The sequence below is a fragment of the Mauremys mutica genome, chromosome 9, assembly GCF_020497125.1.
Source record: "Mauremys mutica isolate MM-2020 ecotype Southern chromosome 9, ASM2049712v1, whole genome shotgun sequence".
NCBI classification, from domain to species: Eukaryota; Metazoa; Chordata; order Testudines; family Geoemydidae; genus Mauremys; species Mauremys mutica.
The window spans coordinates 84,666,890-84,684,842 of NC_059080.1; the positions used below are offsets into that span (position 1 = coordinate 84,666,890).

Genomic DNA, 17,953 nt, shown 5'->3' on the forward strand with positions numbered 1-17,953 from the left:
ACCATTTAAGGGATTCCTTCAAGACTGCGCATTTCAGACCAAAGCTGTCTATAGTTACACATCTTGATGTGCATGTGCTCCATGTTTAACTTGGGTTCGTCAGCATTCATAGCCCATAGTTGGGAACTCAGATTTGTGCTTGGGACTAAATTCACCCCACTTCTCTATGGGGATTGAGGTCTCCCGGGCAGCCGAACTGGAAAGTGGAGATGGATGTGTGCTTTACAGAGGTTAGCTGCAGAGTCCTGCTTTGTGTAAGTCACATAGAATATGTCTGCACTGCATAAAAGACCCACAGCGTGTCTGCAGCTGGCCTGGGTCAGCTGACTTGGGCTGTGAGGCTATAAAATTGCTGTATGGACATTTGAGCTTGGGCTGGACTGAGACCCTCCTACCTCACGGTATCTCGAACACAGGCTCCAGCCCAAGCTTGAACATCTACACAGCAATTTAATTGCATGCAGCCTGGGCCCGAGTCAGCTGACCCGGGCTCTGAGACTTAGTGACACAGGTTTTCTATCGCAGTGCATATGTACCTATAGTGCGCAGAGAGAATAGAGGAAGTAGGGCATTGGTGGCCTATGGTGCGGTGGAGATGGTGAGGGTGGATCACTCCTGTAAGGATCTTGCTATTCTCCCCATGCTGGGCAAGGTGGTGAAATAGTATCCACAGAGCAGCACCATAGCAACTAAATGGCCTGGGGGTTGCGAGGATCCCTCCCTAGTTTTAGGTGTAGGATTTTGCTGTGAAGTTTTGGGGTGTGACCAGCAAATGAGCATTTTTACAAATTATACAAATGAGTATTTTTTCAAAAACGTGGCAAATGTGAATGATGGTATATTGCACTATATGCAATGCTTGGCACAAGCAATAATCTTCAACAGCCTGGCTGTCTTGGAAAGCAATCAGTTGTATTTGCTGTCCATTCCATTGGCTCGTGGGTCAACTGACTCTTGATGAATAAATATCAAAGCTAGTGTATACAAATTTTCCTCGATCACAGTAGTGAATCAATAGCTTTTTCAGGTAAAAAGAATGGAAAAAAGTGTTCACCAGAAGCTGTAGACACTGTCAGTGGAATAATTATCCTTAGCAACATGTGGATACTGTTGGGTCACGTTGAGTCAGAGGTTTAGTCATGTTATTGGGTATGGCCTCCTTTCTTGCCAGTATCACCTCTATGGTTGCTTTAGAGCAAAGACCTTATTTTAATCATCAGGTAACTAGGCAATTAGTGGCTAGTTAATTGTGGAAGTCACTGCAGTTGTATTTGCTGAAATACATATGCAGCAAGGCAATGAAACAGGAGGCAATTTTACTGCAAGTGCCAAATTTGTCATTTAGCAGTATGAATAAAGCATCCATAAAGGGAACAAATAGTGAACATCTATAATAGAGCTGTACAGAGTCCAATGGTATGTTCTGCTTGTGGTGGTCTTGCTTAACAATATGGGGCATTAAAAAATCTAGGCCAACATCACTTCCCATTTGTTTGCAAAAGTGAAGTTTGTCATATTCATCCTCCACATCGCTGTTGACCACAAATAAGGCACTGTAGTCCAGTGCTGACACTTTTTGTCTCATACAAAGCTGCTTCAATGCATGCTAAGTGAGATGATCAAATCATTATCCTGCAAAACAGGGACAATATTTGCATCCCCTTGTGTGTTTGAATCTTTTCACATCTTCCAGAGTGCTGCCACAATTATCATCAATATTACAATAGCACCTAGCGGCCCCAACAGAGAGAAGATCCTCATTGTGCCAGCCACTGTGCAAACATATAGTGAAAAACAATCCCCACTCAAAAGAGTTTACAGTCTAAATAGACAATGCAGACAGGTGGGAAAGAAACAGCGGCCCCGAGAGGAGAGGTGACTTGCCCAAGATCACACAGCAGGTCAGTGGTCAAACCAAGAAACTGTGTCTCCTGACTCTCAGTCCAGTGCCTGTCCACTAGTTCTAACATGAACCTGCACTGCAGTAAGATAGAGTAAGGCTCCCCTCACTGGTTGTGTTGGGGCTGCCTCCAATGCGGCACTGGATCCCCTGAGGAGTGTCTGTGCTCTGGCTGCGCTTCTCTGAGCACATGAGCAGGCTGGGATAGAGAGTGGAGGGTAGATGTTTGGCTCTGCAGCCATACTGGCTAATGGGGCACAAAGGGGTCTGTAAGCTGCTCCCTTTTCTAGGATGCAATAAATTATATCACTCCTCTCCTGCCCTGGGCACTTGGGCTGCTCCCTATCATAGTTCCTTCCCTGGGCTATTCCTGGGCAGTGCAACAGTGCACCACTCCCACACATGGACTGAGCCAAACGACTCAATCTAGTCTTGGGTGGCTGAGTGTAAGAGTAACTTCTTCTCTGAAACAGTATCCACTTAAGGCAAACACATCCTCCCTGTGCTTCCTCCTCTCAGTTTTGCTTAAAGCCAGTTTAGTTTGCTAGAACAATGTTCTCAATGACATATCCCAAGAAGACAAGCTGATCTCTCTCTCTCTCTCTCTCCATAATTTCTCAGCTGCATTATATGACATAGAATATATTCTTGGACTATCAGGGAGTGTAGAAAGGGCTTGTGAGTGGGACTTGTGATCACACTGTTACCAGGAGGGGGAGGAATGGCATAGAAGTACCTTTGAGTAGGCCCATTGAGAGAATTTTGGGCTCCAGTACCTCATGTTGGCTCGGGGCTCACCTACTCCCCTTTCACTTTATTTACAGGGGCATTAGATGTTTTGAGGGTCCCCTTGTGCTTGGGCCCCAGTACAATTATCCCTTTTCCCTCTCTCATCAGCCTTGAGGTCTCCATTGAAATGAATCTGCACAATGCCAAAAAGGGATTCTCAGCATCCGTGGATCATAGTAATTGTACTGGGATACTGCTGTCCTTCCCAAGGCACATGAGGTCAGATACACATAGCAACTATATCTGTGTCTGAAGATCTCAGGGGCTTTGTTTGACTGAAAGAAGGAACTATTAGTTCTCTGCATCTGTTAGCCACAGATTCTTGTCTCTAGTTTATCAGGAACACAATGTATTCCAAATGCTTACTGGAATAAATAGCATATGTGTTTCCTCTGATGAATACTCCATAGTGAATAGTCTGCTGTCTGAGACATACGAGTTTACAGCTATTCAAATGCAAAGACCAGGACTCTGGGACATCATGTGCATTTGTGACATTCACTAGGGAATTTTAGATTCAAAAGCCAGCTAATACATTGCATTCATTCATTTATTCATAGAGTACAGGCGGCAGCTTTTTAAATCTCTGACTGATAAAATATCTTGATAGCTAATAATCATTTAGGGGCCAGAGCCTCATCCAGTGCCAATTGAAGTTAGTGGAACGATTCCCATTGACTTCCATGAGGAGTGGAACAAGCCCTTAATAACTGCTCCTAGTAAATCAATCCAAACTACTGTATTAACATTAAGTAGAATTATTCTTTCAGAGCTCCCAATGTGGGAGTATGTGGTAGAGTAGAAGCTGCTCATGCCAACATGTGAGTGGAGAGGAGCCTGCAGCAGTTGATGAGGTGTGCCATGCTTTTCAGTCAAATGCCTGGTAAAATAAGACAGAGTAGGAAGTGCCTTTCCCATCAGTAAAATACTCCAGCATCACAAAGGGCTGGGTTTATAAAAAGGTGCCTAGCCTAAACTTCTATGCACTGTTATTGGTTTGGGGAGTGAGATTTTATTATTTTATTATTATTATTTAATATTCACATTGGGGCTCCTGGGTTCTATGACGATCAGGATTGGGGTCCTATTGTGTTAAGCATGCTTGTGTGTATGTATTTAAAGACCAGATGGCCTGGTGTATGAATAACTGATACCCAGCAATCATGTCTGTTATGGGCAAAGAGCTTACAATCTATGTTTAATCTAAGGGGTTAGTAGCATGAATACATCTGCTGATTGCAGTGGCGGCTTCATCTTAGAGAAAGAGAGAGAGTCCCTCAACTAAGCATGTTACAAACCTTGTGGATTTATGGAGTTCATAACCTAACACTTCACATTCCACACAGAAACGAATAGGCAATTGGTGCAGGTTACAGAATATTGGTATAATGTGCTCTGGTCATGAAATGCCACTTGGCCCACCTAAGAACAGCCATCAGTGCCAGGTTGGAATCCGTTTGTGCTATGTGCTGTACAGATTTAGAGCCAGATCCTCAATACCTCTGTCAGTCCCCTTTGAACTATTGCAATGTTGCAAACAGGACTTCAATGGCACTACTCACATTGCTAAAGCTACTTTTGGGAGTAAGTAATTACACGATTTGAGCCTCAGGCTGTAAAAGGCATACATCCACAACTACATCGAACAACATTCCTCATTACAAAATCGTTATGATTTATTTAGCTTAGTTTATATAATTATTCTGAGTTATATATACATGTACAGTGAATTTTTTATGATGGAAATTAAGCCACTTGACTGATGCAGTATGACGTGTCACACAATAATGGATCATTTCTGCTGAAATAGGGGTAGAAGACTGGGCTTTATCAAATGAAGCTTAAATGAAACATAGGCTAGAAACAAAGTGAGCATTCTCCCCACACTCCCCCCAAAAAGAAAAAAAGAAAAAGGAAAAAGGGGGAAAAAAGAAAAGCATTTCAAACTGAATAGCCTATGATCATTCATGTTTGCCATCCAAGGACCAAATCCTGGCCATATGCAAAGAAGACCATATAGTGTAGACAGCAGGAAATATCCTGAAATACCATCAGAGGGAAGTCGTTTCCTCCCCAGTTTAGGAAGATTTTTACGCATCAGCCTTTATACCATATACATTATATTTGCATACTCGTGTGTGTGAACAATACCATCATTAATCTTGAAAAGTGCTTTTAATGGTAGTTAGGAGCACTCAGTGTTTCTGAGGAATAGATTGGGCAGAAATGTTCATGAATTTTATTTATTTTTAATTTTGAAACATTTAAACTAGCTCTACTCAGGGTCATGATCCCGCACCATGGATGTCAACATGGATTTTGTCACTGACTTCAGCAGAGCAGGATTGGGCTCTTAGACTGTAAGGTTGAGATTGTTCAAAGCATCTTAAGGGAGTAAAATCTGTAATTCCCATTAAAGGTGTATTTGAACAGCTCCTCTTTACATAGCTACATGTGTATGATTAGAAATAGACAGCGGGTGGCACAAGGTATGAATACCCGATACTGAAGAAAAGTCTGTTTGATGCTAGTGTGCTGGAGATGATTTTCAAGGCCAGCTCATCATTATGTAAAGACTACCCCCATAATCTTCTCAAGGTCAATGTCAGCTTGGCTTATTGGCTGTATAAGTGCCGGTCATGCAAGTTAAAGATGCCTGAGGGCTGCCTTAACCCCTGAGCACATTTCAACGTAATTCAAGTGTCATTCTCCTACTTTCTACAACAGAGGCTGATGGAGTGTAATACTTTTTGAAATGCTCACTACTAAGTGCTTTGAAAGTATTTCTACATATAAGTGTGTCAAATTATGTTAACTAAGCCTCAAAAGATGCTTCCAAGGTGAAGCTTTAAAAAAGCACTTCCTCAAATATTGAGCTAAGTCTTCTTCACTACCGTTGTTTGAGGGACAGAGTTTTTTCCACCCTAGACATAAACAATGAGCAGTATTTGTTTGAGAGTTGGGTTTTGTTGGTGTTAATTTACATGTAATACAGCATGCTTCAGTCTGTGCGAACCAAGGCTTTTTTTTTAAAAAATGGAGAATATTTATTCTAAACTTTGGAACTAGTCCTGTCCCACCTCCCTGACCCCTCTCCAAGCATAGAGGGCCCAGACCAAAGTGGGAGTGTAGTTTTGCTGTTTGCAGAAAGTGCAGGATGCCGGGACCCTATGTAGATATTGCACACCCTTTTGTTCTGCAGGAATATGCACACCAGCATGCAGGGTAGGCAGTGGGATAATCAAAATGGACCTGGTGGACTCCAGAAAGGTGGGATACAGAAGTTGTAGCTTAGGAGCTGCTATAGTTCTTCATCTTTGGAAGACTATTTCTATTCAGGCCCCCCTGGAAATCCCCAGCATTACAAATCAGTTCTTGAGCTCAGTGCTAGACTTAAGTTTTGGCCCTGGATCTTTTAAATGGATTATAACACAGCCTAGCTTTTGAACCTGGTGCTCTGATTGATTTGTGGATCAATTTTATAATTGCTTTGATAGAGAACATAACCATTTATTTATTAGTTATTGTATTAGGCAATACGATATTGCTTTGCATATAGTGCCTTGCATCTGGGGACCTCGAGCATTAATTAAGCATCACAGTGCTCCTGAGAGGTATGCAAGTTGTATGTATCATAATTTTGCAGGTATGTTTTATTCTTTTTGCTTGTATTGATCAAACTGATAATTTATGGATCAGATATCGAGAGTCAGGAACATGCAATTGTTCATCTTGGTTGAAATTCAAGGCCCATGCATCATTTAAGTGTCCTTATGCAGTAGCATTTAGGAAGGGGATTGCGTACTGAGACACCTTATGGCCCCTTGGCCTCTGGTCAGATGGAATGCCAGTAAAAATAACTTCTGACAGCGCTGCAAATTCTGCACTCCCAGGGAGGCAAAAATGCTTTGTAGAGAAGAATTGAAGGAAAATCTGTTACCGTCAGAATGATGTGAGGTGAGGGGAGCATCTCTCCAGCATTAAAAACCAGCTGTTATGCAAAAGACAGGGAAAAATAAACTGATATCAGACATTCCAACAAGTTTTGAATAATGCAGTTTTTCCAAAAATTACACCCTCTTTTCCATGTCTCCATGCAGCTTTTTACAAATTACAAATAGCAAAATCTCTGCCCATATGAAAATGAAACCATTGCTCTTTTCACATAGCAACTAAAATAACACATCGTAAACAAAAACTGCTGTTAATGAGGAACTGCACTTTGAAAGATGATGCTGTGATACAGAAATGAAAGAAGTTTGATATTAATATGTCGGTTAATCAGTAAATTCCCTTTTAAGTCTGGTCAGCAAAACCTATGGTCCTGAAGAATGGAGTTTAAAACAAACACACACTTCAAAGAATTTTCTGCAATGAAACCTGTCATTCTAAGAGTTTGCAATGCTCTTAAGTGTTTTTAAAGAATCTGATATGAAGAAAGCAGGTGAAATTATTCCATTTTCTCTTTTTTTGATGCCTCATCTTCTGTAGACAGAGAAAGACAATTTCGCTCCTTCTGCTGGATACTTCCATTCAGTCTCACTGAAACATGTGGGAGCTATGTATGTACCAAAATTTAATGTTTGTAAAAACACATGGACAAAAAAATACAGGAAAGTACAGATAGTCCTATGGCTAAAGCTTTGACTGGCATTCAGGTGATATCACTTCAGTTCCTGGACTGTTGCAAGCTTCCTGGTAGAGCTTGGGCAAGTCTGCTGATGTAGATTGTTGCAGATCCATTGGCTAGAATGGACCTACACTAATTAACAGCAGCAAAAAATATGGCCCACAGTTTCATTACCTGTTCAATGAATGGTGATACTTCCTTTTTCCTATCCTTTGTCTGTCTTCTCTATTTAGATAGTAAATTCTTTGTGGGAGGGAGTGGGACTCTGTCTTACTATATATTTGTACAATGTCTAGCACAATGAGGCCTTGATTTTGCTTGGGCATCTATGTACTATTGTAATATAAATAATAGTCATAAATAAGCTGTTGGTCAGTAATTTGAAATGCTGAAATGATCTAAAACCTTGTATCTAACTCCTGAAAATCTTAGGGAGATGACATGAAATGGAACTTGGATTTGAACCATCCTGATGCAGTTTTGCAGTACACACCCAAACTTGGCCTGCTTGGTCCACCTTTAATATTGTGCAATGTCTACCATGGGGCTGTTGTTTTGGGGGCAGGGAGGGAAATTAAAAAGATGCACAGCACTGCATTGTGTAAAGAAGTCATTGCACCTAGAAGAGTCAACTGACTTGCCAACGCCTTTCTTTAAAAATTATTTTATAAATTTTGTTCAAATTTGTGACCCGATACACTTGTCACAAACTGTCCTGGTTTTTCCATTGTTACTGACTGCTTTGAAATGTCAAGGAAAGAGAGGTCTTCGTGCTGTCAGGGTTAAAGAAGAGGCCAACGGCTGATGAAACTGTAACTGTCACAGAGAAAGGAGATGTTTAAAAATATGGCCCTCCCACTGGAGCAAGGACTACTGTACCCAAAGCTGGAGCACACAAGCCAGTGAAAAGGAGATCTAGCAAGCAGCATGGCCACAGGTCTGTGTCTAGAATATATTCATTCCAAGGTGCACTTGTGCCTCTGTAATAGTTATTTTTACTAGCGCGTTTAGGAATAATTTAGTTAAGTGAACTTCTTTTGACAGAAAAGTTAACAAGATAGCACAAGAAGGGTCAAAATGTCCCTGACCCTTTTGTAGTGAGGTCATTATAAGAGCCATCATTTATGAAGGATTGGGACTTCTAAAGCTTTGGTTCTCTTTTCGACTTAGCTTCATTCAATGGGTTGTCTTTAGATTGCAAGACAGTATTAAGAAATATCACATTCAGGATTTGATCTGCATTCTTTGTACATGGAAAATGCCTATTGACTTTTATGGAGATTTAGAGAGTATCAGATGTGCGATTAAGGCTTAGATAGAAGCTTTTTCTGGATAGCAATCAATGAATAAATCCATCCTGAAACTAGTAGATTGCAGGGGTCATTGATATGTGGGCTGTCTGTACATAGGGACTTGACTTCACTTCTTTCACCTTGTCCACTTCTATTTGATACCATTTGTAGCCTTTATCATTTCACACTATATAAAATAAAAATAGCCCTGTCCTGTGATCTTTATAATCGTTTACATATACTGAATGGGTATCGCATGGGAGTCTTAACCCCTAGAATGCCTCCTGGCAGCGCAATGCAGCACCACCCTTGTGTCACTGCCTTAGTTTCCCTGAGTGAAGGTTGTATATTGAATAGTGCTCTTTCAGGGGTCTAGTTTATTCATCCCCAAATTTAGAACATCACACAATAGACCTCCCCCTCCACATCTCTAGCAGGAGGGGGAAGGAGCTGAGTCAACATTCATCTGGCAACTCCAGTTATGTTCAAGGTCCCTTACCAGTGAGGCCTTTATGACCTGGAATTCCTTTCTGGAGTCAGGTGTGTCTTGTCACTGGCTGGGGGAGGGTCTCTTCTCTTGGGTCGAGATTTGCGCAGAGGCCAAACTGTGATGACTCTTCCTCAGGACAACATAATTCCTCTTTTCCAGGGCTTCTGCTGTTGCCTGGGGAAGTCTTTCATGAGAGCCAAGTTTCTATGAGACAACATTCATAATCCCTTCCTTCTGGAAACCCTTGCACTCAGGGGCATTCTTCCTTGGTTTCCTTTGCTGGCAAGCCCCCCCTCACCAGCTCCTCCTGAGAAGCCTTTTCCTTAGGTGCTTTTTCTATCTAAGTTCTGGGAACTGTTCCTTTTCCTCAGAAGCCTCTGTTCCCTTAACTCCCTTGCACTGGGATTAGCTTCTTTTCATCATGCCCAGGTGCTTCCATGATAAATGAACTGCTTCCCAATTATTCAGTGAGTCAGTTAGTCCAGAAGAACCTGAATTGCCTCATTCCTCCTTGTTGAGCCTGTCAGAGGTATGCTGCTATCCTCTGGCAGGGTAGGAAGTCTGCATTTACTCTCTCTCATGAAGTACAGGTTTCAGAGGATTAAAGGTCAGTCATGAGGTGGCATAGGGTAAATTTTCAGTGGTATTTTCGGCCCAATTCAATACTGAGATGCATAACAACCACAACACATGTTTATGCCCCCAAGTGCTACATACGAGCTATTTGTAGTGGCCGTGTAGACATGTTGATCCCAGGATATGAAAGAGAAAGGGAAGGTGAGGTTGTATCTTTAATTGGATCAACTTTTGTTGGTGGAAGGTACAAGCTTTTGTGCTTCTTCAAGTCTGGGGAAGGAATATTTAGCTAAGACACACTGCTTCAAAAGCTTGTAAATTCCACCAACGGAAGTTGTTTTCTCTTTGTTTCAAAATTACTCTGTTTCAAAACTTAAGCTAATTAGAATTAAAAAACCCTAGTTGAAATCTCAATGATGTTTAGAAATTATTGAAACAAAATGTTTTGATTGAACTGAACTTTTTTTGATTTTTAGTTTGCAAAAATTTTCAAGATTTTGAGTTTTTATCATGATTCAGAACAGGAAACTTTTTTTTCCAAAATCTTGAAAATTTTCAGAGGATGGGAAAAACCTTCCTTGTCCAGCTCTAGTTGGAAGAGGATGGAACTAGTTGGAACTTGGGTGTGACCCTAAATGTCATTGGAATCACAAGTCAGTGGGGTTTTGAGATTGTCAGCACCTTGAAGGCTCAGATCCTTGCTTCATCTATTCTACAGGGTATTATAGTCCTCCTCAGTACCTCTAGGGAATGACCTGGAGTAGCAGTGTGCAGGGGGAGGCTGTATTAGAAGCATCATAAGTTGGTGCTGCATTAAAGCGGGGAGGATGAAAGACAATACTTAGAGTTTATTATGGTTTTATTGTCAGGATATTAATATTAAAGAAAATTGCAATGACATGGCTCTCTATTTCTCTGTCTTCCCCCAGAAAATATTTTATATTAGTCTAAGGAATGGAACACAGGAGGATGCATAGGAATTAATAAAAATTAAGGTGAAAATAAAAAGGAAAGAAATAACAGGCTTCAATCAAGCTTTATTTGCTGTAACCATTAAAATGGTTTTTTATGGTGTCATTCCTTTCCACATCGAGCCCCCAATCCTGCAGTGAGTTCAGCAGCTGTGGGACTCCAGACCTGCATGAAGTTGATGGGGTCTGCCTGTGCAGAAGGGGAAGGAAGGATGTCGTAGTTAGGGCACTAGTGTTAGGATTCAGGAGGCCTGGGTTCAATTCTCAGTTCAGACAGAGTTTGTGTGTGACCCTGGGCAGTCACTTAATCTGCCCTTTGCATCAGTCCCCTGTGTGTAAAATTGGGATAATCCTTCTCTACCTCACAGAGATGTCATGAGAATAAATCATGTTAATGATTTTGAAGCACTCAGGTGCAATGAGGATGAGAACCATCTAAGTGATCATTGCAGAACTGGGGCCTGAGCAAGGGGCTGATTTTTATGCTCTTCGCTCTTCTGGGGAAACTGTATCTTGTAATGAAGATGCAGTAACAAAGGCATTGTTTACAAATCTGCTTTGCGGTCACAGCATGCATACTGCATCCCCTGAACTTTGTTTCCACTTTTATGCATGAGTATACTAATACTGGAATATTGATGGGATACAGTATTTGACTGTAAATCCACCACATAAACGTTTCATTCTACAAATATGTACAAAATACACATATTGAAAATGGGCTTTTTTTAGCTAACACATTTTGGTTAGCTTAAGTTACTTCCTTGTGCTCAGTCATACTGAGAGTGACAACCTGCCAGTACTTCACAATCCGATTCTGCAGCCTGAATAAATGGAATATAAGTGAATTTCACAAAATTCAGCTGCTAACAAAGCCATAATGGCAGAATCTGAATCAGGATTCAAGCACAGATTTGCTTCACTGCAGAGCCAGCATGCTGAAATAGGAAATGCTGTTATCTAATCCCAAATGTATCAGAGTGAATACAAACAACAACAATGTGCTGTTCAGTCAGCCGCTGGGATGACACAAACATTCTTGCTGTTCAAAAATATATCAACCTACCTGTGACAGAGAATGATTTGAATGAAGTTATTATATAGCATCTTTTCCTGCAGGATCTTGAAACACATTATTAGTTCAATCTCATAGCACTCTTGAGAGATAAGTAAGTAGTAGTGGGTAAACTGAGACAGGGGACAGTGCTCAAGATCATGCAGTGAGTCAGTGGCAGAGTCAGAAATAGTACCTGGAAGTCCCGACTCCCTGACCTGTGCTCTCACTATTGAAAGACACTAAACCATATTTTAGAAAATTCTTTCTGCCAGTGATTTATCATGGACTGCGTTTTTCTAGTAGAACTTTCTATTTTTGGTAAATAAATGCAAATAAATTATGTCTTAAAAAGGCTGATGTGTAAAGAGTGCTATGGAGATTTATTATTCCTGCGGTGCGTGCGTTACCTATTTCCTTTTTCTTTTACTTTGATAGAGCAGCAATTTTGTATCCTCTGATGAACTCTTTCTATGACTGTTGACTCTTGGCAATTATGAGGCCACATCAAACAACACAAGCAAGTATGCACAGGAGTATTTTAAACATATAATTTTCTTTTAGACAGCGCTTGCTGGTTATGCATTGTCACAGTGTATAATGGCATCTTGTGACACATGTCAACCCTACGTGACAAGCAGCATGAGAAATAGATTTTAAATATAGAGGAAATAAATGCAGGAATCAATGGCTTCTACTGGCTGCAGTGAACTGTATAGGCTTTTCTGCTTGACAATTTCATGTTTTATGCAGAGGAAGAAACTCTTTTGAAATGCATTAGAGAATCTATGCTCAAAATCACTTACAATAAATGAGTCAAAGAAAATATGATCAGGAAGGGAAGAGATGGTTGGCCAATGCCTCTGTAATACCCATGTGTCTATGGTTACTTTGAGCGGCAGCTCTGTGATTCTTTGGCTCTTAAATGCTGGGTCCCTCTGGATTAGAAATAGGACAACTCAGGAGAACTATAATGCAGTTTTTATTGGATTAAAGTTTTACTGGGAGGGCACACTAGTGGGCAGTGATCCTTTACAAATGTGATAATGATTCTCTTGCCCTAAGATGTTCTAGGGAAAGGTCCGGAGAGTTCTTCCCTTCTGGACTGTAAGAAAACAAGTTGCCCCTGTCATTTATACAATTGCATCTATTGCAGTAAATGTTGGTGCTAATTAGAAGCTTTGAGTCTGCTTATCTTCCTCACCATTTAAAATAGCACCGGCATTCCCCTTCGCTTGCATTTGCTTGCTCATATGAGGACCTGAAACAAAATTAGTTTAAAGGTGGTTGATTGTGAAAAGCGATCTCCAGTTTTGCAGCTGCAAATAACTGTAGTGCAATGTTGCTGACACGCTTTATTGCACTTGGATAGCTAATTGTACCAACAGATCGGATAGTAAAATATCTATAATATGCAATTGCTTTTACTGATGGGTCAGAAGCCAGGTTGAAACCCTTTTAAAACCAAGGTCAGAGCATAGTATTATATATCATCTGCCTCATCTTGTCTTAGAATCATAGATAGTGGATGCAATATTGCCAACCCCAAGAGTTTCAAAATCCAGAGTCTGGTCCCCCGAAATCATGAGATTGGCTTAAAAAAATCATGTAATTAAAAATGCATGTTGGGTTCTTCTTGTACAGTATTGCCTTCTGGTTTTTCACCTGTAGGGTTTATGTTTCCAAGCTTTTCTCCTAACTATGAGAACTAGAAACATTTTTTAAATGAAAGCTAAAATTCTTACATAATCCCGTAACTCCAGGAGTTGGGGCTTTAAGAAAAACATCCAAATCATGAGACTCACTATAAAATCATGAGTTGGCAACAGTGCATGTGGGACAAAAACATGGTCTATGCCACTCGCTGCACAGAATTACTCTGAGGATTATTGTGTACTATATTATGGAAAATGTCTTGTTACTGTTCAAAGATGCTATTCAGCTAGATAAATTACAGTAACTGCTATTGTTTAGTTAATCTGCAAATGTAAAAAAAAATTCAGTTAGCCTGAAGTAAATTATTATTACTATTATTTTAAACCTGTGGGTTTTATGATACAAAGCCACTGTGCCTATTAGGATACTGCTGTGAACAGAAAATAAATAAATCTGACCTTACTGTACATTTAATTTCTAATAAACATTACATTTAATGTCTTATTTGCTAAGCAATTTAGAAGTTGCTACATTGATGATTTTAATGAGCAATTCACCAAAGTGAATTTCAAGTTTAACCTATATTATAAAGAAACAAAATCCCTTTTTTTCAAATATAAATGATAATGGGGCAGATTTATTCCTGATCTAACTCTATTACTTCCATCATAATTAAGGGGATCACTGAGAGCTAGTAAACAGACATAAACAACATCACATAAAGAAATGGAGATGGAAGGCATTTGTGAACTTAGTGTCACCACCACATCGCTCGTTAATGTATCCACACGTGCTTCTGCATAGATGTATACACATTTCAGGTATGCCCTCCAAATATCTACTAGAACTGCCTGCTAAACAGTAAGTGAAATTCAACCTTAAACATAGCAGAGCTCTGCTCCACTGCAATGAAGCTGATGCTCTTTGATTTTATTAACTTCTACTCAGAATTTAATTTGTATTGGTTTGTTAGCAGTTGGATGTCATGAAATACTATAATAATACTGTGTATAGTTTAAAACTTGCCTTGTTCGCTGTCTCTTTCTTAGAATATGTTGGTTAAAGCTAGGGACCATGCTCTGCAGAGGTGGACTTTAAGGGTATGTCTACAACACAGCAGCTGGAAGGGGGCTTCCAAGTACAGGTAGATAAACCTGCTAGCTCTGTAGTAAAAATAGCAGTGTGGCTGTGGCGGCTCAGGCTACCCGCCCAAGAATGTACCATTTTGTAGCCGTTTGCCAAAATGACAAACACAAAGGGGAAAAGGAGAGGGACACGTTATATGTTCTCGAGACCATTTCGCAAACATGGAGTTGTCCCTCTGGCCACCTATATGCGAATCTACAAGAAGGGTGATATTGTGGACATCATGGGCATGGGTACTGTTCAACAAGGTATGCCCCACAAGTGTTACCATGGCAAGACTGGAAGGGTATTTAACATTACTCAGCATGCTGTTGGCATTATCGTAAACAAACAGGTTAAGGGCAAGATTCTCGCCAAGAGAATAAATGTGCGTATTGAGCATATTAAGCATTCTAAGAGCAGAGACAGCTTCCTGCAGCGTGTGAAAGAAAATGAAAGGAAGAAAAAGGAAGCAAAGGAAAAAGGCACTTGGTTTGAACTGAAACGCCAGCCTGCTCCACCCAGAGAAGCACACTTTGTGAGAACCAATGGCAAAGAGCCAGAGCTTCTGGAGCCAATTCCCTATGAATTCATGGCATAGTGTAACTTAAAAAAATAAAGGAGTCTCTTTAGACAAAAAAAAAATGTACCCAGAAGGCAGGGTGGCCACTTGTGCCACCATGCGCATGCCACTGTCTTTAGTGTGCTAGCTCCAGGAGAGCTAGCACGTGTCTGTCTATCCGCACTGGGTAGCACCAGACCAGCTGCTGTGTAGACATACTCTGAGCCTCGTTTTCTTCTGGCTAGGTTTGCTATGAATATGCAGAATTTCCTCCTTAGTTTAGCTCTTCTTCCAGCATTACCACTGATTTGATTGATCCTGCTGAGGATGCCATTTCAGGCGGGGATGAAAAATGGACAAGTGGAGAGTGAGGAGAGAAGAGGCAAGAGATAGGAGAATATATTTTCTCACTTACCGAAATCTGGAGTCGCAGAAACAGTGGCTTTTGGTGGCTGTCAGCCATTGGCGCTTTTGAAAATTTGAGGACTAGTGGAGAAATCTTTAAAAGTGTCACCATTTGCGGCAGTAAAGTATCAATAGCAGTGCACGATATCTGTTCCAAATAGACATCCAGGAGTTAAAATACAGGGCAGACTATGTTCCTGTTGCCAGGAGTCTGTTGATCTAGGTCCTGGACAGAGAGAGTGGGTCTATGGACTCACAGAGCTTGTATCCATGGAAGTGTGTACGGTTTTAAGGTTTGTCAGAGGGATTTGGCAACAGGAAGTTACATGGGCAGGGCAGGCAGTCAAGAAAGCTCAATACTTTTGTGAGGAAGGAAATGAGGGTGTAAGGTTCCAAAGGTGCAGGTCCTTTGTTTTAGTGAGTCTAGAACCTGGGGCTATGGGACTGGTGGGTCTCTGACACTCCTCTGTTGTCACCAAGGGAGATAGATGAAGCAGCAACTACACCAATTCTGGAAGGTCAGGTCCCACAGGACGTCCTGTTGGAATGCCCAAGGCTTGCGGTTGCTTGTTTGACTCGCATCCACCACTTAAGTCAGTAAGTGTCTGAGGAACCGCAAAGAGTCTTTGTTGATGCTGTATTGGATCCTGCTCTTGCTGTCTCCTGTGATCTGTATCCAACCCCTGGTCCCAGTTCCCGCTCTGCCTCTGTCCTATTCAAGCACCTTGAGTAAACTTTACATTTACTTACAAATATAAAATTAGATTGATTTTTTTCCCCTGGGGTTATACTGGTTTATACAGTGAAAACACAAGGTCTGTAGCAATAGGATATATATCTGGAGGAGGATTGTAGTTAAATATGCCTTTTTCCACTAGGGACCAGCAACATGCCTGCACAGTTATGGAAGTGGCATTGTCAAGGGAGGGGATATGACCAAAGTTCAGTACGTCCCTTACACAATCTTCTCTGGGAGTTGAGGACTCCCATGGAGTGGAGCCATGACAGCTCTTTAAAAATAATATCCCTGGAGAAACCTCAGTGGAGAGTGATGGAGCACAACACGATCTGTTCTTCTCTAGTTGTGAATCCCCACTCAGGTGCAGCTGCCCTGCTAGGGTATAGCAGTGAGTAGGGTAATTTGCATCCTCTTACAACAGCAGGGGTCAGTGAAGTTGAGAGTTCACTGATAGACTTATTAAAAGTAAACCAGAAAGAGCACTTGACAGCTAGTAAAATCGTGACAAAAGCTGTTCAAATGACAGACCCTTTCAAACAGCATTGTCATGAAAAATGTGATTTAAAACTCTCCAATTCATATGGCTACTGTCTGGGATTATAAATGAGGACATGACTATGCCAAATGCTATGAATCTGAAATGATTTGAATAATTTTTGAGTGCAATTGTTTAAAATCAGCTCAGAAACAGATGGGCCTTTTTTCTTTACTTCCTACTTTTATGTAAGATAAATGTAGCTCTTCTGCAACGGTAAAAACTTGAACTGACATTGAACTACTAGCATAATATTGGCAAAAGTGAACCGATGTATTTTGTTAATGGCACATTGGGCTTTCCATTGATGAGATGAAATTCTGTAGCTGAAGCTGAAGCATCTCTGCATAGCTGCTTACGTACAGCTTTCTTCAACCCAATCCATGGACCTTGTTCTGTGGTGTTGAGTGCAGGGTAATGGCTACTGTATCAAATTAACAGCATACCTTCAGCAATAAAACATTTTGTTAACACTGATAGTTTGCTGTCTGTAATACTTATGGATAGTTTTAAGCACTGTCCATTTATTTTTCTTTGTGTAACTTCAGTGCTTGTGAAACATATTAGACTGGCAGGCCTGAATGATTTATTTCTCTGTTTATCCTCAAAGCAAGTAGCGTGTATACAGCAATGGTACAGGTTCCTTATGCTTTCCTACCAACATGGCTCAACCCTGACCTGTAGGAATTAATCCAAAGGTAAAAGGCAGTTCATTGTTGGTGCCTATTCAGTCTTGGGTCTCTCTCCTGACACTGCCGAGAATGCTGCAAATTAAAACATGAACATTTTTGTTGTTTTACTAGGGACAATTTTTCACTCTTGACTTCCCACCATCAATTTTGCTTTATAGGTATATTTTAAAAATTGAAAACATGCAGAAATATGGTTTGATTTTTGTTCACATCAGTGATGTAAAAACCATCTCTGTTTTAGACAATTTACCCTTACCTTGTTCAGAAACTAGCTCTGTTTTGCATGGAAACTGGTCCCATTCTGTCTAGAAAATAAACCTGATTTTACTTCTTGTGTAAATGGACCTATTTTGGAGAAAATGACACCCTTCAGTTTTGAGTGGCTTTTTATTTTGTTGCAGATGTTTCATGCACTTCTTCTAAACAGTCATATTCTGTTGTCAACATTTGATCGTTGTCTAATGAATTTGGTTGGATTTCAACTGAGCAGTTGGAAGGCTGGGGTTAAAAACTGCTGGTGCAATGCGATGTGTTATG

General features: G+C 40.7%; 1 protein-coding gene across 1 annotated transcript; it reads left to right on the plus strand.

Annotated features, from left to right (window-relative positions):
- The first annotated feature begins 14,578 nt into the window (after positions 1-14,578).
- Positions 14,579-15,116, plus strand: LOC123376953 (60S ribosomal protein L21-like). The gene has a single exon (XM_045029248.1). It carries the CDS (start codon positions 14,602-14,604, stop codon positions 15,082-15,084), a length of 483 nt encoding a protein of 160 aa, XP_044885183.1. The 5' UTR covers positions 14,579-14,601; the 3' UTR covers positions 15,085-15,116.
- Positions 15,117-17,953: the final 2,837 nt, after the last annotated feature.